General features: G+C 34.0%; 4 protein-coding genes across 5 annotated transcripts; 1 reads left to right on the plus strand and 3 right to left on the minus strand.

Annotated features, from left to right (window-relative positions):
- Positions 1 to 82: 82 nt before the first annotated feature.
- On the plus strand, positions 83 to 10,941 carry LOC106712846 (transmembrane protein 135). 2 transcript variants are annotated; one of them, XM_045679380.1, is made up of 9 exons: positions 83 to 290; positions 2,790 to 2,920; positions 3,890 to 4,016; positions 5,032 to 5,183; positions 5,267 to 5,378; positions 8,061 to 8,213; positions 8,649 to 8,789; positions 9,093 to 9,259; positions 10,115 to 10,941. In XM_045679380.1, exons 1-9 carry the CDS (start codon positions 120 to 122, stop codon positions 10,164 to 10,166), a joined length of 1,206 nt encoding a protein of 401 aa, XP_045535336.1. In that variant the 5' UTR covers positions 83 to 119; the 3' UTR covers positions 10,167 to 10,941. The 2 variants fall into 2 exon arrangements, with proteins under 2 accessions (XP_045535336.1, XP_045535337.1); XM_045679381.1 differs by lacking the exon at positions 83 to 290 and adding an exon at positions 965 to 1,368.
- Positions 10,942 to 12,819: 1,878 nt separating this feature from the next.
- LOC106712862 (heat shock protein 68) lies at positions 12,820 to 15,540 on the minus strand. The gene is made up of 6 exons (XM_014505519.2): positions 15,200 to 15,540; positions 14,246 to 15,127; positions 13,908 to 14,177; positions 13,731 to 13,832; positions 13,411 to 13,638; positions 12,820 to 13,109 (listed from the first exon to the last, which is right to left on the minus strand). Exons 1-6 carry the CDS (start codon positions 15,368 to 15,370, stop codon positions 12,840 to 12,842), a joined length of 1,923 nt encoding a protein of 640 aa, XP_014361005.2. The 5' UTR covers positions 15,371 to 15,540; the 3' UTR covers positions 12,820 to 12,839.
- Positions 15,541 to 15,906: 366 nt separating this feature from the next.
- On the minus strand, positions 15,907 to 16,167 carry LOC106712863. The gene has a single exon (XM_014505520.2). The coding sequence runs from the start codon at positions 16,156 to 16,158 to the stop codon at positions 15,907 to 15,909; it is 252 nt and encodes an 83-aa protein (XP_014361006.1). The 5' UTR covers positions 16,159 to 16,167.
- Positions 16,168 to 16,478: 311 nt separating this feature from the next.
- LOC106712864 (probable 2-oxoglutarate dehydrogenase E1 component DHKTD1 homolog, mitochondrial) lies at positions 16,479 to 27,467 on the minus strand. Its single transcript, XM_045679375.1, has 20 exons — positions 27,184 to 27,467; positions 26,388 to 26,514; positions 26,002 to 26,167; positions 25,360 to 25,576; positions 24,669 to 24,830; positions 24,518 to 24,591; positions 24,326 to 24,439; positions 23,803 to 23,916; positions 23,412 to 23,519; positions 23,040 to 23,197; positions 22,541 to 22,676; positions 22,122 to 22,253; positions 21,382 to 21,484; positions 20,916 to 21,073; positions 19,940 to 20,096; positions 19,525 to 19,727; positions 18,202 to 18,322; positions 17,768 to 17,956; positions 17,300 to 17,385; positions 16,479 to 16,653 (listed from the first exon to the last, which is right to left on the minus strand). Exons 1-20 carry the CDS (start codon positions 27,311 to 27,313, stop codon positions 16,543 to 16,545), a joined length of 2,766 nt encoding a protein of 921 aa, XP_045535331.1. The 5' UTR covers positions 27,314 to 27,467; the 3' UTR covers positions 16,479 to 16,542.
- Between the last annotated feature and the right edge of the window lie 205 nt (positions 27,468 to 27,672).

Here is a 27,672-nt window from a genome sequence, read left to right on the forward strand (position 1 = left end):
TCATAAATTGAATAAGTTAAAAACCCTATTCAGAGCATTCTTGGTATTTGCTTTTAAAAGTCGCTGATTAGGTTATTTTCTCAGAATATTTTTTGCATAAAAATTAAAGAAATAGGAAAATGGTTGAAGTTAGTAAGCTTATGGTGAAAAATTCGAGCATTGGTGAAATAACATGTGCTAGTCTCCTCCATCCTTATACGGATAGCTGTATAAAAGCATTTTATACAATGGTAAAATTGTGCTTGAGGGGATCGCTTTTATTTTGGACACCGTTACATATAATTAGCATCGTAAGTAAATAATAAATATACATAGAAAAAAAAACTATAACTAGTGTTGCTGTTTAGTAACATTGAAAGATAGAGTTTTGTTTAACCTTACACCTTATTCTACTTAATTTCACATTTTTCGTGAATTGTTTGATATTTTGTTGTTTGCTTTCCCATTATTTGTTATTCGTAGTAGAAAACGACTGCTTTGTTGCAGATGTTATTGTAAATCAAAAATCGTTAACCATTGCTGAAAAAAGTGAAAACCATAGTGTAATCTCTGTCTCTTTTTATTTGAAAGAGGGGTTACAATACGTAAATTGGTACAGGTGTTTCAACAGTAGAAACTTGCTTTAACGATCGCTTATAATTCTTGTCATAAATCGTGATCATTAATCACGACTTGCTTGTAAATTACACGGAGCAGTCAAATTTATTTACGTTATTTACAGAAATTAGTATATGTTATTAAAAATATGCTTTATTTATATTTTCAATATCTGTTACATACATGAAAAGTAAATATATGTGAGTAAAACTAAAATATAGAAGATACTGGCAGAAAATAAATGTATCTGTAATAATGTAGCTGCTTTTTTGTAGTTGCTTGACTTACTTGACACTGACATTTGACAGTTTTGTATGTGACGTCTTACCAACTGGTACTGTTTGCGATTTAATTTAGATTTTGTTAAAAATCCAGTGTTTTAATTAATAATTGAGTAGGCAATACTAAATATAAAAGGCGATGATATTAAAGTAATGGAAGTGTTCATAAACAGCTAGTGGAGCGATGTACGCTTATGTTAATTGTTTATTTAGTAAATCACATTGAATTTAATTACGTTTGTGTAATTTTAAATATCTTTCAACTTTAATTAACTTTATATTATATTCTTTACGTGCGATACTTAGACTAGAAACGTTAAACACATTAAAAATGGTTGAAGCAAGTAAGTTCTGGTTTGAGAAGGCATGCAGCCATGCCCCATGCAATACTCTAATTCACCCTTGGACTTCTACATGTAAAGATGCTACAGCAACTATGCTTCTCAGTTGCATTAAAGGAAGTTATAAGTTCTACGCCATGGTGTACCTTGTAAGTTAAGAATCATTATTTACCTGTATAATATTTAAAAATAATAAAGCATACTAATAAAGCCAGTATTTGCTTAATCATGTCAGACAGAAAGGTATGTTTATTCCTGATAAGCCATATCAAATGCTGGGTAATTAATAGATGATTTATAAAATTAAAAAAATAAAGTCAGGTCCATATGTTACTTTATATGTTCATATATTCATGCTCAATAATTATAAGAAAGGATAGCAGAATATGTAATTAAATATTCCTACAAACTAAAGTAATTTAAAATTATTTTAAAGTAATGATAAATAAATAAAAAATTGGAACTATAATAGTATTTTAAGTGTGTCCTTTATATTTTATTTTTTGTTATTTATATTTTTATTTACTGTATAAAATATTTTGATTTTATCAATAGAGATTAATTTATCATTTTGGTTGAAATGTTATCTTATAATATAGTGTATAATGCAATAATTCTTTATAATTGATAAGGAGCAGGATTATCCTTTACCCTTGACCAATAAAACCACTAACATTCATTTTATAATTGATATTAAAATGATTTTTGGAGTGTTTCTCATTGTGCAAAAGTGTGTTTTTGGGAAACACCCGATTTTTGTTGACCCCGCTGATCCCGCAACAACAATATTTGTTGGGTGCACGAATTGGCCAGGTCGACCGGTGCAATACCACGACCACACAGAAGACAGGCGTGAAGTGGAAGCAATTCCGCGGTTCGTCTGATGAGTGTGGTACCGGAGGTCTAATTTTAGTCCTCTTTCCCTTCTCACCCTATTGTTATTAGGAAAGTATGGGAAGGGGAAGTGTATTTGGCGGAAGAGGGGACGCATAGGAAGGAGAAATATCCTCTTTCTGTGCGTCCCCTTCTCCGTTGATTAAAGGTAGGCATCGCATCTGCATTTGCGGATGTCTATGGGCAACGGTCGCCTAGCTATTCCTGCGAATCCAGGTGGCCGTTTGCTCGTTTGCCACCTTATGATATAAAAAAAATACAAGCATTAAATTTGATTTTTATATATGATAGAACGTTGAACAGAAATCTGTTACAGTAAGAATTATAATTTGCACATACAGTTGAACCTGATTTAGAGAGAAACCTCTATGAGCGAGAAATTGCATATAAAAACTAACATTTTATTCTATATACTGTATATTACCAAATTTTGGAATAATGCATGTAAAAAAATACTGACCTCGGATTTTTTAATGGAAGAATATTTTTGCAACATAAAGCTTAAAAGTTTACAAATAACTATGTCATAAAAGTTAAAAACTAATTCTCAATTGCCGCCTTATATTATTATATATTTATGATTTTTTTATTATTCTGTTAAGTTTTGTCTAACCAGTAGATATTATAGCTATAGCACTTCTTCTTTGTGTAATTAGATTTAAAAATTTGTTCACAGATTCAGATATTAATGAAGGGCAAAAAATTGGGCAAGGAAGAAATGATCGAGCAATTCAAATTGTACTTAAAATCTGGCATATTCGGGTTGACAGTGGGAAGTTCTTTTGTCACATTGAATTGCATATTTAGGTAAGTTGAATATCTTCTCTTTTGTTACAATTTATTTAAGATCTTGCTAATGTTATAATGTACATCTTATTTCTTTAAAAAGTTGTGAATTACTTGGCTAACAAAGAAATAAAGTCGTCGGGTTTTTCTATTATGCCGATTGGTCTACCATTCAATCGACACAGTGCAAATTTTTTCCCGATGAGCCAATGGAATCTATATATAAAAAAAACCCATTCGGCCGATTAGTTGGTAGGCCAATTGGTCAAATGAGAAAATCTAACTCGTTACAAAGTAAGGCATAAGAAAGAAAAAGAAATATCTCAAAACGAGAAGAACAACAACTTGTTCTGTATAAGTTTATCTGCAAATCAAACTTCTTTTAAATGTTTAATTATGTTTCTTGGTTGAGTAAAACAATTGATGTTGCAAGAGTATTACTAAAATACAAAATCCATTGTTGAAATAACAATCTGACTGAGGATAATTTAAATAGAAATATTTAGTTAAGACAAGACAATGCCCCCAAGAGGCCAACGAGGTTGTAGAACAAAATCTATTATTTAACAATTGACACATGATGATTAATGCTTTTTCAGACACGTGTTGCAGATTTAAATGAATGTAATTAGCTAATGATATTGGTAAATGGTTTTTATAAGACACATTCTGATGTCTTATAATTTCACAATTATTTTGTAATTAGGATTACTGGATTATTATTAAGCTGTTCGGTATAAGTTCGACTACGGCAACCATTATGTCTAGTGATAAATATCTTAATTGCTACTAATATTGTAAATAGGAAAGCTTAGATGGATGGATGGATGTTTGTTTGAAGGTATCTCCGTAACGGCTAAACGGATCTTGGTGAAATTTAACACAGATATAGAACATAGTCTGGAAGAACACTTATAAAGTTTTTTTTTTAATTCCGCGCGGACAGATTTGCGTGCGACAGCTAGTTAATATAGTTCTTTGTGTGTTTAGGGCGTTATTCTTCAGCCGCTTTAACTACTACACGACAGTCTTACTGCCTTGCACCGTGAGCGGCCTTGCAGTCTACTTCGAGCCACCCTACAGAAGAGTTATGGTCGTCAATCTATTTGTCAACTTGGTGAGAAATTGTTTTTGTCAACTTACTCTCTACCTAATGTTACTCTAGTAAGTAAAGGTCAGTAACCTTTAGACAAGGAAAGAAACTAGTCATAGATTGTCAATTTTGACTCGGGTCTGTGAGTTTTGTCAACTTATGCTGCTTTGCATTGGCGGATCGATTGGGCAAAGACCATTCGGTTTGGCCAGATCTGACGTCACAACGTACATTCTTCTGTTTTGTATACAACTTAATAAAGTTGTTCAATTTTCAAATTTACATAATCCCAAACATAGAATTGATATGTAATAATTTGGCATGCATAGCATTCGGTTCAGAGCCACAGTTACATATCGATATGAAAAAAATAGGTAATTTTAAAGATATATAAATATAGTGTATTAGAATAGATGAAGGCATAATCTTTGACTGAGATGGGGATTATTGAAATTCAATAAGTTGAATGGAAATTCTACTAAGTATGGTTGTGGTAGATATACAGTGTTGTTGCAGTTTTTATTTTCATAATTATTTTTGTGCACAATTGTATTTAAAATACGCACATTATAAATTATAAATTTAATGTATTATTTTATGAATACGAATTTAATCCGGTGTTGTATTTTTTTGTGACGGCCAATGTTATGGTCAAGGGAAAAGTATATTTAAAATATAGGTACTGTGTACTCACGTATATTTATAATCTGTACAACTGTACTGTATACACAGTAATATCGGCGGTATGTAAAGGATGGGAAGGGTGTGGATGGATTTAATGGAGGAGGAGATTCATAAGAAGGTTAAATATTCTCTATTTGTGCGTCTCCTTCTTCCTTGATTGAGGGTAGGCAACGCGTCTGCAATTGCGAATGTCTTTGGGCAGCGGTCGCTTCGCCATTTCGGCGAATTCATGTGGCCGCTTGCACGTTTGCCACCTTGTTTGCCACCATAAAAAAGGATACTATAAAGTTACTATATCTTGTGATACCTACTTCATATTTGTTATATTCAGGTCTTTAAATCTATATTTTAACAGGTATTCGAATATTGGGTAAGAACATTAGAAATGAAAGGATGGCTCAGGCGGACGCCGGGTAAAGAAACGCTCATCTTCATGTTGGGTAGTGCTGTCTTCTTCTATTTAATGAGAAAAGATAGAGAGAACCGTAAACGAACACCATTGTTTTGGTAAAGAAATTATAATTTTGATTATTTTTTTTAATTACCGAATAAAATATTAAGGCAGTTTAAGTCTACTTTTTAACTTAAAGGTTCTTTACACCGCCGCGAGTTTCTAAGGAAGTTGGAGAGCCAATAAAAGGTATCAGTGGGAGGAGTCCTGCCTGTCCACATAAAGGAAACTGTAGTAATTATATTTTGAGGGTAAGTTAACATTTACATTTCTATTATTTACTAGCTTTTACCCGCGACTCCGTCCGCGCGGAATAAAAAAATGCACACAAGATAAAAAAAAATTCTATGTCCGTCTTCTAGTTCTAAGCTACCTCCTCATCAATTTTCAGTTAATTCAGTTCGACCGATCTTGAGTTATAAATAGTGTAACTAACACGACTTTCTTTTATATATATATATATATATATATATATTCCACTCTAACGGTAGGTTTCTGAGATCAAAATCAGATAGTCCTTTCATTAAGTTTGAAAAACAGAGATAACAATATGTTTTAAATGGGGACTATTGTCTCAGAATCCCACGAGAAAAAAAATTGTTATTGAATTAAGAAAAAACCTGGCAGTTGTTAAAAAAATGAATAAGGAAGTCTTTGTTTTTTCAATAACAATGTCCGTTGGTAGTAGGTATAGATATATTGTTTTGTATGTTTAAAAATCCTTCAATCATTTTCCATATGACGTTATTAGGGATTTCACATATTGCGTAAACATAGTTTAGAAACAACTTGGGGTAAAAACACTACGTCTGTTTGTGTTTTATCTATAACTAGCTTTCGCCCGCAACTTTGTCAGCGCAGTTTAAAAGTAGCTTATAATATTCTCGCGTGATTCAGCTACCGCCAATCTGGTAATAATAACGAAGTAACAGCCCGAGCCGAGGCTCCTGAGGGAGCCCTCGAGCCTAGTTACTCTTAAACGAGGTTTAGGCTAAGCGCCATCTGCGCCCGGCCACCTCAAGCCTGGTGAAACTGTAAATGCCTCCTCAAGACAAACAGTGACTACTCAGTCACAAAAAAAATCAGCTACCTTCCCTTAAAAGTCCCGTTTAAAACAGTCCACCCGTTCCGGAGAATACCCGGAACAACAGCGGCCTTGCAGACAGACAGAGAAAAAATGGGGTTTTCTTTATTTGCAACGCAAATGTTATGTGCACTAAATATGTTATTTTTTTATGTGCATACAGATACTCTGATTTTATTATTATTATATATAACATTATGTAGTGTCTTCGATCCTTGAAGTATTGCCGTAAGGATAAATAGTTGTTTTGCCTTAAATTCTATTCATTATATACAATTCCGTTTTTAATATTACTAGCTGTTGCCTGCGACTGTCCGTGCGGAATTAAAAAAAAATCTTAGTAGCCTTTGTATTCTTCCAGACGAAATGTCGAAAGTTCTGGGCGTTCTGGAGATACCTCTTAACAAACATCTATACATCCAAACATAACATTCCTAAGTATAGTATGGGAAGGGGAATTGTACTCGGCGAGGGTCGGGACGAAGTAGGTAATGGGAAAAATACTCTCTGCATGTCCCCACCTCTGTACATGTAGACAGCACACAGAAGACAGACATGAAGTGGAAGCAATTCCGAGTTTCGTTTGATGAGTGTGCGTGTCGGAGGCCTAACTTTAGTCCACGTTCCCCTTCCCATCCTTTCCTTATCAAGAAAATGGATTTGACGGGAGGAGTTGAATGCTCAGAAAGAGCATATATCCTCTTCTTATGCGTTCCGTTCTCTGTCGATTAAAGGTCGGCAACGCATCTGCAATTGCGGATGGCTATGGGCAACGGTCGCTTCGCTATTTTGGCGTATTCAGGGGACCGTTTGCTCGTTTCCCACCTTATGATATTAAAAAAAGCGTATCGACTTGTTGATGTCAGTGGGCAGTGGCCGCTACACTTATTCAGTGAAATCAGCTTGCTTGCTACATTATAAAGAAAAGGTTAAATTCAAACATTGTACCGCGTAATTATTAAAATGTGATTGTATCGTTGTTAAATAATATACGTATAAAAATGAATCGTGACAGTTTTCATGGTCATGACGCGTTAAACCTGTCCGGCTACGATTATTGTACGCAAACATAATATGTTGTTTTCAAATAATTATCATATAATTGCTTAAGGACATAGTATACAAGGAAACTTGACCTTTAAAAGATTTCTTAATTCGATTATCCGACCTACATAATTCTTAATACATGTGTCCTAGTAAATAATAACGTATTTTATTTCCTTATATAATTAATTAACTACAGATTTCTTACAATTGAGTCGCTATTTTCTAGCTTCAAATGACTGATTCCATATTATACAAAACTAATGTAAATAAAAAAAGATGCACTCTTAAGATCAAACAAAATATTTATTTTTAAAATTATATTTCCAAATTTATACAACTTAATAGGAATAGAAAGAAAGAAATCATCAAAATTTTTATGTCAATACAATTTTCTGGTATTAAATTCGCTAGGCGAGTCGGTGGCAGTGAGGTTAAGGCCCTTCGTACAAAAGGTAACGTACAGCTTCAAAACCCGGCTAGTTCAGTCGCTAAGCGGTTTATACAATACAAATACTAGTTGCTGAAATTTCTATCCGTCGTCGCTAAAGCCAGTTGCCCGCAACTTGTTTGTAAAGATCGTCGAAAGAAAAGTAACTGCGATTTTCAAGATGGCGTAGCAAATCTATACAGTTGAAATTTAGTCGCTTTGTGTAAACTGAGAGAATAGACAATGCCCGCAACCCGATTCTCGCGACGGAATCATATAATATTAGTTTCGACGTTTTATATTGTTTTATGTACAAAGGGCCTAGACGTGTTAAATGTCTTACTTTCTAACGTTAAATAAATGTATATATTCCAGGGTACAATACAGCTGTTCGGTGTGGGTTGCGCAATGACAATGCTGCGTACAATTATTCCCCGAATCCTGACGCCGACGAAAGCGCTGAAGTCATTGAGGCTATCACATCTCAAACTTGGATTGTTCTTTGGTGGTTACATCGGTATTTATAGGGTAAGTTTGGTTGAATAGGGGAATTTTGGTTGAATAGTGTAAACTTGGTTGAATATGGTTGAACATTTGGTTTTGTTGAATATTCTTACAGCATTATGTGTTCGCATTGTGAAATTCAACGACATTGTCATTTACGACAGTTGTTTGCAATGTTACAAACAAAATGCAAACGAAAACATTTATAATCAGAATATTTAATACTTGAATGTTTTTGCATATTTTAAAAATAGTGAATTCGAATTGCGAACTCGAGTTGGCAGTGAATGGGTTAAACTTAGGTCATGTAAAATTATCATCTCGCCTTTTTGTTCAAAGATGGTTGGCACAGTATGCACTAATCCATACAACTCTTTCAACCATCAAATATAAATTCACTCCTTTCTTCATCACACGATCCATCAACAATTTGATATATTAGATATAATATAATTTCAGCTGGTTGTTTGTCTGCTGTGTCGGGCGTACGGCAAGGATAACGCGCTATATGCTATACCCGCGGGTTTTCTCGCGGGCGCCGCGTTCAGAGCCTCCCCGTCCTTGCCAATTTCACTAGCTCCTTTAACGTCTACGTTACAGGTATGTTCATTTTACCGTAAAACTTCAATGCCTTCATACTTGTAATAAATACTAGCGATCGCCCGCGACTTCGTCAGCATTAATAAAAAAGTGGGCACACATTAACTCACTATGCGGATAGACAGACAGACAGACAAAACTTTTATAAATTGGTTTTTCGTTATAAAGCAAATAAATTACGTACACGAAATTTGTTTTTTTTTTTCTAAATCACATACAGACAACTCCAATTTTGTTAACTGTATAGATAATGTTGTCAATGTTTTTTTTTAAGAGATAAATACAGATGTGTTTGTATACTAGATCCTAGGTTCGTGGGGTTACCAGAAGGGTATGATCCCCGAGCAGTGGCCGCTGGTGGAGCTGCTGTACTGCGTGTGTCAGGGCCTGCTGTTCCACGCCCGCGTCATGCACGAGGATGTCTGCCCCCGGTACATCATCAACCTGATGACCACCGTCACCAGCACCAAGTTAGTATTAACATGTCACATTGCTTTATTATTACTTATTTCGCTGTTTTCGCAAATTCTGGTGTATATGGTCAGCGGTTCAGCTAAGAAGTGTAAAAGAGCTGTTACGAAGTTTTTGCTAAACCTAAATTACGAAGAAACCGAAAATTTACTTTGGCCTTATAGTAAAATATTATAATAAGAAGAACACATACGAAACATTATTCACAACGACACACAATAACACCACACACACACACACACACACACACACCCACACACACACACACACACACACACACACACACACTCTACACGCACAACACGTTACACACAAATGTAACATACCGCACTACGCACAAAACACTAATCCAATAATTCAAGTTCATTGTAAAGGAAAGGCGCCGGTGCTTGTCACACAGTTCATACTATGACAGGCTCCAACGCTCAACCTATTTGCATAACCTTATGTTTGTAAAAAAAATTTAATAAATAAATAAATAAAAAATAAATAAATAAATCTGTGGTCACTTCGCTATTTTGGCGAATTCAGGTGGCCGTTTGCTTCTTTGTTGATACTTTTCTTCGTTACTTCACGTTATTGTGAAGACAGAAATTATTACAGTTCTGTCGATCAAAAGAAAAAAGTTTCTTACTATTTTAAACTATGTTTAATATCTATGTTGTACTAGCTGTCGCCCGCGACTCCATCTGTTCCTCCATGTGTTCTTCCAAACTATGTTCTATATCTGTGTCAAATTTCATCAAGATCCGTTGAGCCGTTCCGGTGAAGGTGTCTTCAAACAAGCATCCATCCATCTAAAGATTCGCATTTATAATAAATAATTCTAATAAAGGTTGTGTTTTAAATTTTAGAGCGGATCAAATTCAAGCGGCCTTCATACAGAGAATGTTACGGTCTCTATAGATGTAAGATAAACTAGTGCTAACACTTGTAAGTTGTAGACGCGACAGCTTAACAATTAATTTATGTTCTTTATATAATGCTTTATTTTCTTATAAATTTAGTATTGAAATTCAGAATTTGTTATTTAACTCTTTATCGATATTAATATTACATCACTAGTAGCTACGGTAGAGTTGGCACGTGGGGCGCTAGAGTACGCTAGTTACTGGCGTGCCAAATCAAATTCTGGGCATAGTAGTTATCAGATATGTTGATGGCTTTTAACTTCGCGTGAGTTGTTGCGCAGAACACAATTTAATGTGTTGGGGAGTGGAGGGGTGTGACCTTGAGCCGCCAAAATATTTGAAAAGAACTATACCTGAATTGTTTTTTAAATAGTTCAGCGAGCTGTCGCGTAGTAATGGGACGCAAGCCTGTGATTTTGTTTTAGATTTAGGTACAGGGTTTTCATGATGGCACATGATTTTTGGGGGTAAATAATTAGTTTATTCTTTATTTGTACAGATTATGTTTATGTAGATGATCTAGTTTATGAATTTTTCACTCAATACCTGTGAAATAAGTTATTTCTCGTTAAAACTGTCGACCAGTTTTATTTACGTTAGTAACGTATATATAGGTATGTAAGAGACACAATGAGTGTTGTAAGTTAATATAAGTTTAAAATGAGCAATAACTATACTACATGTTTGATAAGTTGTTTCACAAATTTAGACATTGAGAACGTCCAAACATGACAATCTATAACCTTTTACGGTGGGTTTCTGAGACGAAAATCCCCATTTAAAACATATTCTTATTAATTAATTAAGAAACGCTTAACTCACCGACTAAAACTAGTCGGTGCCGTCACCGGACGATCAAACGTGAGTTAAACCGTTTCTTAATTAATTAATTATGATGTCTCACGAAAGTTTAAACATATTGTTATCTTTGTTTTGTCAATAATAATTACAGGGATGACGATATATTGTATACAGAGAGGTTATATATAAAAAAAATTCCTAAAACCTCATAATATCAATGGATCCTATGTAAGGGCCAAAGTAATAAATTGATGATTTTTATTTTTTGTATGTTAAAAGATATCTCTTAGTTTACTTAACAACAGGCACTAAACATAAATATACATTTACAGGTATAAATGTGTATTTTTCGCTGGAGTAAAAGGGCCTATGCGGCGTATTTTCCTATATGGTTGAAACTTTGAGAGCCCCTCCTGAAAAGTTGTCAATTTGCACATTGGCCCTTATTCGTAGGAACTAATATAAAGAAGTGTCACTTCAATAGTTTCTTATTTTTAAATGAAAATGGCAAAAGGATAAGCACACAATTATTTATATTTTTTGCAAAACATAAATATATTTTGTTTTTGTATTATTAAATTCAAAGTATAGATAGATGTAATTACAAGTGATAATATTTATTAATAGGTTTCATCATCTTCATCATCACCATACGTCCCCACTGAGGGTTTCGGAACCTACCCTAAGTTAGGGGTGATTAGACCATAGTCAACCACGCTGGTACAGTGTGGGTTGATTAATAAGTTTATGAGGCATAAATGATAACATTGTCACCTTTCCCAGATACATGCGTGTAATGTATGTATGGATTTTTGTAATTTGTAACTTTATTATATAACTAATGGTTCCCCACGACTTTGTTAGCGCGGGATTAAAATAGCCTAAGTTACTACAGCATATATCAGCTAGCTTCCAGTAAAAGTCCTGTCAAAATCATTCCAGTCGTTTCGGCGATTACCCCGAACAAACTCTGACTTGTGGACATACAGAAATTTTAATAATTGGTTTTTCGTTATAAGTGTTCGCGAAATGTGTTTTTTTAAATGCTGCATTAACTACAATGTTATTAATTGTATGGACTTGATACTATCCAAAAGTATTTTGGGGAGTTCTAATTATAAATATTTAGAACAAATTTAAAAAATATTGGGTCTATCTGGCTCGAAGGACCATTTTGCAATACAAACATGGTTTGTTTTTATTTATGTAGCGGATTTCTACTGTTGAATTAATTGAATGAACACATTGTTAGAAATATGTTATAAAACAAGTGGCAATGGATATTTACGACGTTATAGTGAAACTTCAATACGTATTTACGACGTGCTGTAAATTTTACAATTTATTTATTTTAAAGTGTGGTTTATTCTTCCTTTAGTTGTACTTTAGTTAATGATTTGGAATAGTTTAATTGTATGGGAGAATAATGGTGCATTTATAAATTATAGCTTTTGGGAATTAGATATAAAGATTATGGGTTGTTCAATGTTACCATGTAGAAGTACAGGAAATCCTGTGAACCAAAAATTATTATAGATTTATTATATTTTTGTAAAGTATGATTTGCTTTGTTATTAGACAATTAAATCACATTCAATATTGATAAAGATTTTTATTTCATAACTTTCACCTGGACTTTTAGTTTTAGCTTTAGTATGACTAAAACTAAAAGACTGTCAAAAATCCGCAACTACCCTTTGGTTACTTCAATGAAATACAAGAAAAAAATATGGTTAAGCTTTATTGAACTGCAAATAGTTAATTGTGTAATATTTATATCCAACCATGGAGTGAAAATTGAAAATTAAATGGCAAACTTTCAAGTATCTTTATCGAGATTAGTGTAGTTCCTTAGCCGTTGAGTTCATCAATCAAGTTCCTCAATAGTGGGTCCGCTGCGTCCGGGCGTGCTCGGCCTTACCCCGGGTCCCGAGACACCTCCACCTGCGCCTGCGCCGGCTCCGTGCAACTTCATCATAGCTGGCTGGCAGACAGCCTGCAGTGCCTTTAAATGTTCCTCCAATTGTGATATAGGCGCGTTTGGATTGCTCTCGAGCCAATGCAATTGGTTGTTGCATTCTGTCACCACTGCTGTGCGTTCACTGTTTGTAAGTCTCCCGCCTGAATTTTCTGCTGCCTGTTCAATAAACAGTTATTATTCTTTATTTGTTGATGTAGTTATTTATTTAGTAGTTTATGCTGATGTTAAGAAATCGAAGGTCTATAATGTCATGATCATATTCCACGAAACGACGTGATTCTCCATTAATGAAATATCAGTAAAAATAATAGGGACTATACGACTAATACGCTGAACAAAAGTACCAGATTATTCATAATGATAAAAGGATCGGATACAAAGATTGGTTTAGAATCTTTTGTAATCATACGTCAATAGGATAAGACAGTTAATTTAGCGAATGTTTTGTTTAACATACCGTTTTACACCCAAAAATATATCCCTCCAGTTGATTCCTCATTTCTACCGTCTTTCTTACAGCTTCGTCTTCAGCCTTGTACACCTCGGCATCGTGTAGCATCTTTTCTATTTCCTTCTTACTCAGACGACCCTTGTCATTAGATATGGTTATACGTTCGGAATGACCAGTGCTTCTGTCTTCGGCGGTCACGTTTAATATGCCGTTTGCGTCTATATCAAATGACACCTAGAATACAAAAGAAGATGCATACGTATAAGCATTTTTAATCACTAGTTACGATGCAGTTAGAGCATCGAATTAAACTATGAATAACTAACTTCAATTTGAGGTATTCCTCTTGGTGCTGGCGGAATGCCAGTAAGATTAAATGTCCCCAACAAATTGTTGTCTCTTGTTAGTGCTCTTTCTCCTTCGTAAATCTAAACAATCAAAAATATATTACACTTTTTTATAAACCAATCAAATTTTGACAGAGTTATAATAAAAATCTTTACTTGAATGGTAACAGCCGGCTGATTGTCAGAATAAGTTGTGAAAATTTTATTCTGTGCTATAGGTATTCTAGTGTTTCGTTCGATTAACTTTGTCATAACACCGCCGGCAGTTTCAATGCCTAGAGACAATGGAGCCACATCAACTAAGAGCACATCTTGAAGGCGAACTTCTTGGGATCCGGAAATAATAGCAGCTTGTACCGCCGCGCCGTAAGCAATCGCCTCATCAGGGTTAATAGATAGGTTGAGGGTTTTTCCTCCAAAAAATTCCTAAAGAACACACATGTTAAATACTTTAGTTGTATTAAAATTATATCAAAGACAATATTGTTTGCTACCTGTAAAAGCCTTTGGATTTTTGGAACTCTAGTAGATCCTCCAACCAATATTACGTCGTCTATTTCTCTTGTATTCATCTTAGCATCTTTCAATGCATTCTCAAGTGGCACTAATGTTTGTCGAAATAAATCCGAACACAGTTCCTCAAACCGAGCTCTAGTGATCTTGGAATAGAAATCTATCCCTTCATGCAGAGCGTCTATTTCTATGCTAGCTTCTGTATTAGAAGAAAGTGTTCGTTTAGCTCTTTCGCACGCAGTTCTTAGCCTTCTGAGAGCTTTCGGATTGCTGGTAATATTTTTCTTAAATTTTCGTTCGAACTCTTGACTGAAATGGTCTACCATTCGGCTGTCGAAATCCTCGCCACCAAGGTGAGTGTCACCTGCGGTTGATTTAACTTCAAACAACGATCCTTCTGATATCTGAAGTATTGAAACGTCAAAAGTGCCACCTCCGAGGTCGAAAATTAGAACATTCTTCTCTCCTTTTAAATCTTTGTCTAAACCATAAGCGAGAGCGGCTGCTGTTGGTTCATTGATAATTCTAAGAACGTTTAACCCGGCAATCGCCCCAGCGTCTTTAGTTGCTTGGCGTTGAGAGTCGTTAAAATACGCTGGTACAGTTATAACCGCGTCAGTCACAGTACCTCCGAGATACATCTCAGCTGTTTGTTTCATTTTGCTTAGAACCATAGAGGAAATTTCTTCAGGTGTAAACTTTTTTCGTTCTTTCTTGTATTGAACCACAATAGCCGGCTTGCCATTATCAGAAATAACTTCGAATGGCCAATGTTTAATGTCTTGTTGAATCTTTGGATCATTAAATTTTCTTCCAATCATTCGTTTTGCATCAAAAACTGTATTTTTCGGATTCATAGCTATCTAAAATTGTAAATTATGACATTAGGAATTTAAATTCTTGCAAAATCCTTTTCAAGAATAAAGAATAATTACCTGATTAATAGCCGATTCACCGATTAATCGTTCAGTATCAGTAAAGGCGACATATGACGGTGTGATCCTGTTGCCCTGGTCATTGGTGATAATCTCCACTTTGCCATGCTGGAAAACTGCCACGCAGGAGTAGGTGGTGCCAAGGTCTATGCCCACCGCTGGTGTTGGCATTGCACTTCAAACTCTTACTTTGCAGGAAAACATTATGATTTTAACAAGATTACAATGCACAGCTTCTATCTTTAACTTTGAGTAAGTAACTTTAAGATTACGTGATTTATTTGTAATTGCATTATTGGTAAAATTGGTGACTTTTCATTACGATTCTTAGGCGATTTTTATTTTAGAAACTACGGAAACTGTGAGTTTTTTTTTTGCTAAAAATTTCATTTTATATTGCAAATTTGTAACATAATTTAAGAGTGTTTTCTACTGACAATTTATATTATAATTTATATTATGTTGTCATCATTAAATGTCAATGATAAATCAAAATTAGAAAAATTAAAATATAGCTTTCACCCAAGAGGTAATATATTGTATGAAGACTATTTATTTAGAGTCTGGAAGGCCGGAAAAATTGGTCTCAACAGTTTTTATAAAAAATAATTGAAATAAAAAACACCCGTAAACAAAACACGTAATTAAAACACCTTGGTTTGCACAAACACGTTTTTATTGATTCTTATATATAAAGCAAAGAATGCTTAACGTTTTCCCTTCTTCTTCTTTTTATTGAAGTCCGGAGGAAAGAAACCTCTTGCCTGCAGTAGTTCCTGTACATTATGACATGCGTAGTACACGTTGTCCATTGCGGCGTCTGTCAGCATGTCAACATTACATCTCCCTTTAGACTTTCCTTTCTTCAGTCTCCCTCCACTCTTCTTACCTTTCTTTTTTTCCCCACCCTCTTCCTTCGATTTCTTTTCCTTTTTTTTACCTTTGCCTTTACCGGCCATGATTTTATATGCAATGGTAACTGTTGCTATATTAGTTATTGATTAAACAATTTTGCGCAGAATCACTTATTTTTAAATGCGCGTTAGTTTGAACGCTAACACTCTAGTAACTGGTCATCGACTTAAGTTTAATAGATGTTTTTTGAATGTAGAAAATAATCCCTTAGCTGTTTCAATGTCAAACTATAAAAATCTTGTAACAAAGTGTCGATGATAACAACATGTCCCGAGTACAATAAAGTATCAACTTAGATCTATATTTTTTAATAACGAGTTCCACACGTAGATATGTTTAGATGTTATGAAAAAAAACACTTGTTCTTTTGTTAAACCTTTATTACAGATATTCTTTAACTGTTCTTTCATGAAACATCTAGTATGATGTTATTTTATGTTATACAGCGGCTCTTTCAGCACGTGCTCGACCTCCACACGATGTAATGTGCCGGCGCCGACAGCTGGGGTAGCTGCCTCGGCCCTGCCCGCATATATCAACTGAAACATAAATAGAAATTTAAATCTATAATAACATTAGTTATTTCGCTTAAAGCAAAGTTGCCATTCCACAACTTGGAATGGCAACTTTGAAATAAGTCTATTCTGATGGTTAGTACTCATAAACCCTTAGTTATACCACTTAGTTAGCCAACAACACTTTACTTATTCAATTAAGAGGTTTACTTATATTCATATTCTCATATTTGGTTATGATACGATCAGATCTCCTTAACAAATAATAATAATGTATTAATGAATAGCTTGGTTCATTTGTTTGATGTAATATTCAAGGCAGAATGGAGAGATAGAGTACGGAAGAGTTGACTTCGATTTCCTGTTGGCTCACCATGCAGACCGGCATGAGCATTATCTAATGTTACATTTGTTAGTGTTTAATTAACATTTTGTGAGTAAAATGACTTTGTAAGTAAAAATGTTTTTTTTGGCATGTATTTTTACACCACTGGGTTACTCCTGGATAGAAAGTATCAGATTGAATAAAGACTTGTTACTTATATTTGCACTCAGAGTCGAAGTGGTCGGTCTAAGAAATACATACTTAGAGTATCCTTTAGTGTACAATTAACAACTCATAGTGTGTCAGTTAAACTGTGTATTAATTGTTAAACTCATATATTCTTACCTTTCTTCCGAGCAGATTTTCAAAGCGAGGTTTGACGAATGTCCAAGCTCCCATGTTTCTATGCTCTTCTTGACTCCAGATATATTCTAAAATAAAGAACAATTGTTTAAAACACTTTATTTAGTAAACAGTCTAAAAGTTTTAAGATAATTTTATTCTTTTACAAGTCGAGAGAAGTTTAGCCTGTATTTTGGTCGTGAACGTAATCCCATTAAGTAGTTATTCTCGGAACAAAGTTTTAAAAGCAATTTCCTTATTCAAAAGTAACTTGGGGAGAATACAGTGGATTAGTATTCCATTATAATATTAATTAGTAATGTACAAATTCTAGAAAGTTCGTCGAAAGTCATTTAATGATAACTTAAGAAGTTGTTCAGTAGAGATTCATCAAACATGAGTCCAGCACCACTTGAATACCAGTGACTCTCGAGTTATACGTAGCCTTGATTAAAAATAATTTGCACTCACTTCTAGCGTTTGAGTATTTCTCAATTTCCATCTGCAGCGCTTGCAGAGGGAAGGGACTGAGGGATTCCACTCTTAAAATAGCAATGTCTTCTATATTCTCTTTTATTCTTTCTTTATTTAATTCATAGTAATGCTTCCCGCTGACTAATATCACTCGTTTAACTTTTAATGGATCAGCTATAGTGTCACCTGAAATCAAATAAAAATAAAAGAATTATAATTTAAATTAAACAGAAATTAAAATAAATTGAAAGTAGTGGATTTTTTTTTATAAAAGAATATTTTGTTGTCAGCTTCAGCGAAATCTTGTTTTGTAAAAAAAAATAGTTTTGCCTCAACATGATTAAGGAGAATTAAACTGAATATTTTCAGCAATTCAAAGCCCTCGCTGTATTACGTGTTCCTTCATGCGTGACTAACAGTGTTGGACTCACCGATGACAGGTTTGAAGTGTGTCCCCGGGACGAAGTCGGACAGGGGAGAGACAGCGTCCGCCAATCGCAGCAAAACTTTTGGAGCTACGACTATTAATGGCTTTCTATAGTTACGAACGACCTGTAGAGTATGTATACAAAATGAATTAGGAACCTAATTTTATTGTGAGCGGTGTAAATTACTTGAAATTTCACTGTTTTACAATATTTAAAGATTTAAGATTTTTTATTAGATTTCCCGACTGTAAAAACTTAAGCCAAAAATTTAAGGTTTATAAAACCTTGTGTGCCAAACCCACGTGAGTGAGAAAAGGCCAGGGAGATGATATGATGGTGTATGAGTTCTGTATTGATTAAAAATTGGATCAAAATTGTAAATCTTAAATATAAAATTCTCGTGTCACAATTTGTTCCCGTACTCCTCCGAAACGGCTTGACCGATTCTCATGAAATTTTGTGAGCATATTCAGTAGGTCTGAGAATCGGCCAACATCTATTTTTCATTTTTTTTTAACTGCGCGCGGACGGAGTCGCGGGCGACAGCTAGTATTGTATAAATAAAATAGATGATATTAATAATACCAAACTTTCTTATACCATAATAGTGAATCTTTTTAGTGCCAAAAGAAAAACTATGCTAAGTTTGCGATAATGACCCGTCATAAAGTCTGAATATCCAGAATTAGGTCGAATCGTAGTTTATACGAATACAGTAGGACTTATTTTGTATACAAATACAAAAGATATTTGTCTTGTCGTAAGTATAGATATGAGGAGTTTTATGACTTAGTCTAACTCGTAAAACTATGTTATGTTAAGAGGCGATCTTCGGCAAGATAATGAGCTCAATTTGCAGGTCAGTGACTTCATTTTTTCTATATGTATAAATGGTGATTTGAAGATATTCTACACTGTATGAATACAAAAGTTTGGCTTTGAAACTCTAAAAAATCACTAGAACAAAATTTTAAATTAGCACAATTTAGACATTATCTAATTTCAATTTAATTGTAAGATTTTTTTTTTCTTAAGACGTACTATTTGTATCCAGCCATACCCGGATTAAGCTGGGTCTCTGAGACCAAAATCCTCGTTTAAAACATATTATTATCTCTCTTTTGTCAAAGATAATGACAGGGATGACGATATGTTTTATACAGAGATTTGGTCTCAGAAATCCACGACAGAACAAACAAATTAATTCGAATGTTTACATAAATAGATTTTTAATCGTTCTCTACAGTTTTACAAAGTTTTATCAAGTAAGTTAAATATGCTTAAATAAAATATATGAATTTAAAATTATAGTGTTAGGTATATTACCTGTCTTCTCAGCAAATGGAAGTATTGTGCGGGCGTGGTCGGGTTAACTACATGCATACAGACAGCCTCACTATCCGGGGCTGTCTCCTTACTGTCAGTGAGCTGCAGGAACCTCTCCAGCCTGCAGGAGGAGTGCTCGGAGGCCGCACCGTCGTAGCCGTGCGGCAGCAACATTACTAGGCCGTTGCTTCTCACCCATTTCGCTGGACACATGTGTTGTAAGGTAGGTTAGGTTACAACCTTATGCGAACAATTTTACGGAATAAACTTAAGTTTAGTAAGCGCTTTGGATCCTTACACCCTTAATGTTGGGAAAATTAAGTTAAGGAAATCTACTCAAGGTTTCCTTAGTAATCATTGAAAACTCGGAGAGTGGCAATTATCTATAGTTTTTAAAATAATGTAGAAAACTTACCTTCACCAGAAGCGATGTACGTATCAACAATAATTTGCGCGCCGTTGTAGAAATCACCGAATTGGGCTTCCCATATACATAAATTATCCGGCGAGTCGTACGCCATGCCGTATTCATAGCCCAGGACCGCCTCCTCCGATAGGATTGAATTCACGACCTGTTTTACAAAGAAGCGAATATCGTTGAATAATAATGAAGATAGGACTACGGTTGAATGATCAAATTTGGCAGTGGATCAACTTGTAACAAACATGTGAAATTGTTACAGTACGAAATAGTAAGTATATATTTTTAAAATTATCAATTTTGGTTGATACAAAACCATGACTGAAGCCGCAGAGTTCTAAAATTATCTAAAGATATTCGAATCGTATTTTCTGGAACTTAAATTAATAGTTTTTAAATTGAAATAAGATAAATCTATTGTGTTTCGATACAAGTTGCGTGAACACGGATCTTATGAGAATCAATTGTAAAAAAAACAAATTTCTTTTAAAGAATGCCTGAATTTCGTGAAGTGTCAATTATTCGAAAGAGATAACTTGTTAAATAAAAAAAAATAACGTGCAAATTGTTACTCTCTAACAGTATTGTCACGAGAAATAAAAAGGGACCGCGGCCGGGAGGCAGCCGAGCGGAAGAATTATTTCCGATCTTCGTTCAAGGAAAACCATTAGGTTTTCTGCGAGTCTGCCCTTTATCGCTTATTTATAATTCAAGGCTAGTGCAATTACTCTGAAGCAATTTTTGTTCATTTCGTTTTTTATAAACCTGATTTGAAACTGCCATCAGTTAAAAAAACTGCATTAGTAGATTATAGTTATTTGTATTCAGTGACCTTCCATATTCAAGATACAAAGACATAGGTGAAAAGGGTTAGTAAAAATATCTCCAAAAATTCTGCTTACTACAAAATTGTACAGTACATCTAATTATTTATTAAGGTATAGAAAAGTTTAGTTTAAAATTTATTTACCTCTAAGAATCCTTTCTGTTCTTTATGTATGTGATTGAGTGGTATATATATGTTCTCAGTCTGCTGGTCGACGAGCATGGCGTGCCTGTGAGAGAAAGTGCCTCGACCAACGTCCTCTCCGCACAGTCGCACGTGCCGACCCTCCATGAGTAGAGACCCTGATGAGTAACATGGTAAACAAAATCGTTATCAACATTGTCAAGTAAAATAAAAAAGTGTATTGTAAAGTAAATCGATACATTCTTTTGTCAAACCTGCTGCTTCAACTTATTCAGCAGCTGAATAGAAAGCTTTAAATCCGTTGTCAAAAGAATCTCAGGCAATTTGGAGTTCAATTTTTTCGAGTTTTTTTACAAATATAATTCATACTCTTGATACCTAAATAAGTTGTTTCAAAAAAACAAAGTAACACCGTTTTCTTTCTCATCAAGTGATTTTATGTTATTAAAAAGTTTTAAATTCATACCAAAAGCTAAAGCTTCAGCCGTAGCCCAATCAATCTCTCTTCCATCGGATATCTTATTCAAACGATTCCTAACGTGAGTTTTCGCTAAGTGGGAATGTACGTTCTGCAAAAAAAAAAATATTATAAACAAAGATACATATAATTTCTATCTATAGATCCAAGAGTCTATAAATAGTCCAAGAGTTGCTACACTTTACTATTCTTTATAACATTCTTAAATTAAAGCTTCAAACAAATTCGTGCATCCTTCCGTTCGTTGCTGCGATGTGTACCTACCTTTATTATGGGTTAAAATTAATTATGACAGGTATTCAAAATGTTATTCAACTTATCAATAACATCGTTACATAAACTGGGAGGGCCTAACGAACTACTTAGGAAGGAACCCTTAGATATGGAAGTTAAGAACATTAATCATAACGTGGAATTGATTTACCGCCTCAAAGTACACGCGGGATTATGTAAAGTTAAACAAGAAATTTTAACTTTCTCTTAATGAAATTAAATTTAAATACATTAAGATTGTCTTAAATCGATAAAATGAAGATTGTTAAATTGTGAAGAAAACAAGACAACTCTTGACTTGTTTTCTTGTTCTTGTCTCATTTAGTAGTCAATAAAATTTATGGAAATCGGACTTCTGAAATCAAATAGTATTTGATTGGAGTTGGTTAGAAGTATATTATTTCAATTACTATTATTCCTACGTGCTATGCTCTTCCGTTCAATTTTTTACTTACAAAATCACTTGGTGCAGTAACGGAGGCAATTCCGACTTGTTTCAACAATTCTTCGTTAACACCTGTGTCCCATGTTTCTACGGCTTTAGGAGCTGGAGAAATACCAGTCCATTGCTCTTGGTAATATGTCACCTGAAACATTAAATTGGTTTTAATATTTCAAATATCTATTACAATACATTCCTATTAATTGATTGGCGAGTTCTGAAGTATCTTGAAAGTCTGAAGAAATAAAAATCTTCAACCATAAACCTTAATAAATCTATCAAAGTAGAATGTAACATTTTACGATGCTAAAGTCGTTAAATTAATTGAAAAAGTCTGCTTTATATAATTTATAAATTTTGTTTAAAGAGAGGTCGATGTCTATGAGAAGAAGAAAGTAAGAGTATCAAAATTACAGTCAAATAATTGTTTACCTCAGGCGTATAAGAATTGACAGATTCGAATTGAGCTTGCAAATACTTGGTGTAGTCCGCGGATATTTTATCCACATCGTCTTGATTTAGCAAACCTTCGGTAACAAGCCTCGCGGCGTACAGATCCGGTATCGATCTGTAAACAAATTTACATTCATAACAGGAACAAATGAAAACAAATCTTCGCAATTTAAGCATAAATTGTGTTTTTTGTGAAAATTGTTAATTTTAACTTTTAAACTTAGTTGGCAGTTACCCAATATTTAGTTTGTTGAAGTAATTTAAACATTATAGTCAAATCCCTCAACGCAGACCTTTAGACTCTTACTCAATAGAGTTCAGCAACATCAAGCAGATTGTTCGTCCTTGTATCGACTTGGATTAAATTTTGTTGTTTTTATTTGTGTTTAGTTTATTTTAATGGGGTTTAAAAGTTATGTTTTGGTGTTTTCTGTGTTATCAATATTTTTATTCTATCAAAACTAGTGTCTACACTTACTTTCTATTATGAATAAGTTTGTAGAGCAGTGGGTTTGTGAATGTTGGGTCATCAAGCTCGTTATGTCCCCAGCGTCGGAAGCAGTTATAGTCTATGAAAACGTCTTTGCGGAAACGTCTCTGATATTCAAACGCTATGTTCGTCGCTTTTACGACTAGCTGAAAAATATAAAGTTTTTAACGCTTATATTTGTGAGTTTTTGCTAAAGAAAGTCATCATCGTAGTACAGTATAAGTTTACTACGATAATGACTATCTTTATTACAGTATCAGTTTTAACGAATGAAATGACAGAATATAGATAGAACCGGGTAACAGAAAACAAAATCAGTGGGATTAGAACTGGGGAGAAGATGAATAAATAACATTTTACCTCTGGATAGTCCCCGTTGACGTGTATCACCGGTACGGAGATGGCTTTCGCTAAGTCAGTCACGTACCGACACGAGCGACCGCGCTCCGCCGGCAAAGTGAACCCGACCTGCAAATTATTAAATAAAGCTTCGTTAAAGATCAATCCAATTATTTCAAGTTATTTATTTATATTTGTACTATAATAAGAGATACAAATTAGAAGCTTAAAAATACATTTTAGTTGTTATTCTGTTTTTGGTCAAGTTTCCTTTTGCAGTTTTTTGGGTGAACATTTTATTAAATAATATTTCAGTACTCTTCGAGTGAGCTCTATACGTAGAATCACAATAATTATGTATAGACAAAACTACGGTAATATTAGAGGAAGAGTATAAAATAGATCAGCTTACTTGATTGTTAACAACAACGTGTAATGAACCGCCGACATCGAAATGCGGAGCTTGCGAGAGCATTAAGGTTTCCTGATTTATACCTTGGCCAGTAAAAGCGGCGTCGCCGTGAATCTGAAAATAGATTTTTTAATTTGATACTTGATTCAAAGAATTGTTTTCATATTACCTAATTTCATCATCATCAACCTGTCCTTATCCCTATGGAGGGTCGGCACAGTATGTACTACTCCTCCATACATCTCTATCAGCCGTCATATTTGAATTTACCCCCTCCTTACGCATATCCATCGCACACAACCACACAATCCATCCATACTTTCTTTGGTCTTCCTCTACCTTTATAGCCATCCACATTAATATTACCTAATTTATCAAGAATATAAATTAAGGTTTTCTGATATCCATAAAATTGGAATTCTGGGACCTAGGAACAAATATCCTGCATCGTGCAATTAATATTGTTAATATATAGTGAGTTGACTTTCTCTTAAATTTTCATTTCTTATTAAGTAAAAGTTACCTGAACATTAAGCACTTTGTCTCCCATTCTAGACGATCCATCTTCCGAGTAATCACCTTCTTTTAACTTTAATTGTTTAGATCGTGTTTTTCCCATAGAAACCGGATTTGCTGCCTAAAAAACAAAATTACATTTTAATACAAAAAAAAAAATTTACAAAATCTTTAAAAGTAGCATATTGTATTTACGTACCTCTAAATGTGATGGATTATTTAGTAGAGAAAACCTTACTGTCTTGTTGTTTATTGTTATATCGGCTGATGCACCTGAAATTAATTTATTTTTAATGTCATTTTTTGTTTCAAATAATGTGATCTAAGTTTAAACGTGTAAAATATCTTACTCAGATGTGTTGATATATCGCAGGCCGCGTTCGCTTCAGTCGGGAACTCAGGTTTGCCGGTGAACTTGTGGAATATCTTCACAGGCGGGCACTTTAACAATCCGCTTAGTACGTTAAGTTTACCTCTGTGTGCCATACCGAGTACTACTTGTTGTACTCCTTCTGCAATTAAACAAATACAAAATTATACAAATACTACGTGACTGAGAAGAAGAAATACTACCGCTTGAGTTGGTACATTGGGCGGTAGAATATTATCATCGACTTGTCAAATCAAATGCCGTTTACAATAGTTTATATGATGGAAAACATGTAAATTTTGTTATTACTGTAATTCGATTTGTTATTTAATTTTATTTAGTAGACAATTTAAAGATTATTAAAGTGACGATTTTAAGTGCTGCAGATTGAGTTGTTGTTTTGTTTTGTGTCTGACTTTTATGTTTCGTTTTGAGAATAGAATGCAAACTTAACCCCTTATTTGCACAGGCGCTTTTTAATCACACGTTAAAAATGTTTTCAAATAGAACAAATGAATTTCCATGTAACTTCATATAGCAGCGCTTTTCAGCACTGGGCGAATAGAACAAGAGCGATTTTAAAGCGTTCGTCACTCAAGAGCTGCTAACGCCGAGTTTTAACGCGGCGTTATAAAAGCGCCCGTGCGAATGATGGCGAAATAGTAACATACCTGCAGTTGTTAATCCAAATAATGTAGAAAAGAATGTTAATAGAGATTCTGCGCCTTCGCCACAGTAGCGCTTTACCGTAGGGAACTTTACGCTTAGGAACTTGTCCCATGCTTGTGAATGTAGAAGTTCCTTTAGAATTTCTGTTCTTCTTTCATTATTAATTAGATCTGAGCTCGCTTCTATGCGTTGAGCAAACCATTCTCTTTCTGCTTCTGTCTAATGACAATAAAAATAATAAATGAATTAATATTTCAAAATAATATCAATAAAAATTAAAAACATTAGGGTAAAGATAACAACTAACAGAAAATCGTCAGATACTATAATAAATAACACTTGATTAACAAATCGTTATTCAATTAAACCTCTAAATATGAAAATTCATAAGATATATTTCCAAGGTTAACACTATTATAAATAAATAAATAATAAAATAATAATTTAAGTCAAAGTTCCAAAAAGCACTCAAATCTTTTACTGCAAAAATAATAGTAACAGAATATGTTTACATAGATAAAATTCAAAAGAACTCATTCATCACCAAAAAAAGGAATCGGACAATTTCGTGTTTCCGATTTTTATATAATCTCATTAACTTTTAAACGCAAGGGCTAATCTTGGCTATAACTTGGCAATCTTACCTCTAAATATGAAAATTCGTAAGATATATTTCCACAATAGATATTTTCCAACTGATCAACAAGTTGCTGAGCCGTCTGTTTGCCGTCGTATCCGTACAACAATCCCAAATCAATGGAATCCTGTGGATTGAGTCCGTACCTCGCCAGATTCAACTCTTTTACTAATCTGTAATTGTTTGTTTTTAATATTTGTAGGAAAATTTAAAGAGCTATTTAATATTACTGTTGCCGAAACACATGGTCGAAAAGATAATCTTATCCATATTATGATTTTTAGAAAAAAAAATAGATATTAGTTTGTTTATGTTCAGAAAGACATGATGATATAACATGATTAATAATAATTTCGTTTTAAATATGGAAATATATTCGTAGTTTGTTTTTACCTTTTATCTTTTCTGTAATCTACATTATCAATGGAAGCTTTCAGATGGCCGTACGCCCGATAAGCGTTAACTAGTTGCTGCGCCCGACAGTTCTCGTACCTTTTCACAATAAGGTTTTCTGGAATATCTATATACACAGGTTATTATTAGCTTGCTTTTATCAGCATTTTTTGCTAGATATTTAATAAAGTCATAGATCACAGAGTTTTTTTTTGTCTAAACTAATATTATAAAGATTTGATTGTTTCGTAGGTTTGTTTGTTTGCATTGAATAGGCTCCGTAACTACTGAACCAATTTGAAAAATTCTCTCATTGTTGGATAGGTACACAATCCCTGGGTGACATAGGCTATATTTATTACTAGATTTTTTTAAATCCGTGGAGACGAAGTTGCGAATAACAGCTAGTTGGAATTAAAGATAGAAATAGGAGCGTGTTATTTTGTATTCAAATGTTTGTGTTGTTCATGGAAGGAGTACGTTATTTGGAATGTTACTTCTAGTTCTTCGCAAGAGGTTACTGCAAATAGTTACTAGATAAATGCCAGTTTTCAGTTGATATTTGAAAAATGTTGCAAAACGCTTATTGGTGATAAGAAATAATTCTGGATCGGAGTACTCCTATTTATGTATTTATTTGATTTATTTATTTTTTCATTTGTTTATTACGTTTGTCTATTTATAATATTTAGGTAACCAGCATTACAATTTTTATTTACTTTTACTTAAGAACACTTCTACTCGTATAAACTCGATCTAAATAACACATGTTGCAACGTCCTTCCAACTTCCATACCGGCTTCGTTGAAGTCTCGCGGTCGATGCCCGAACACTCCCGCTCCAGAATGGTACTTGATTCGTTCACATGCACGATACTCCTTCCACTTGATCAACTGTCTCACTCCAACTTTACTAAACGCGATCATTTCTTCTCTGTTTTACACAATTTCCAAATAATAAATAGTCATAATTTTGAAAATGGAACACAATTGACACTTCTGATGGAATGAGATTTTTAAATCGTTCTATTTTTAAACATTTTTTTGTGTTGCGCAGGCGCGTCGTGCACGCTCACTCAAATCGTACTGCTACAAAGACTGAGATAGCAAACTTGCACGATAATGTAGTTGTTTATAAAGAATTCTGTATAAACATGTAAGTCGGTCTACATGTGTTTGTGATAAGGCAATGTTTTAACACGATCATTGATAAATAAACGACAATATTATAAATATAATGATGTAAGACTTTCGATTTCGCTCGAGTATTACAGACTAATTAAAAC

This window comes from Papilio machaon, chromosome 9 (genome assembly GCF_912999745.1).
Source record: "Papilio machaon chromosome 9, ilPapMach1.1, whole genome shotgun sequence".
NCBI lineage: Eukaryota > Metazoa > Arthropoda > Insecta > Lepidoptera > Papilionidae > Papilio > Papilio machaon.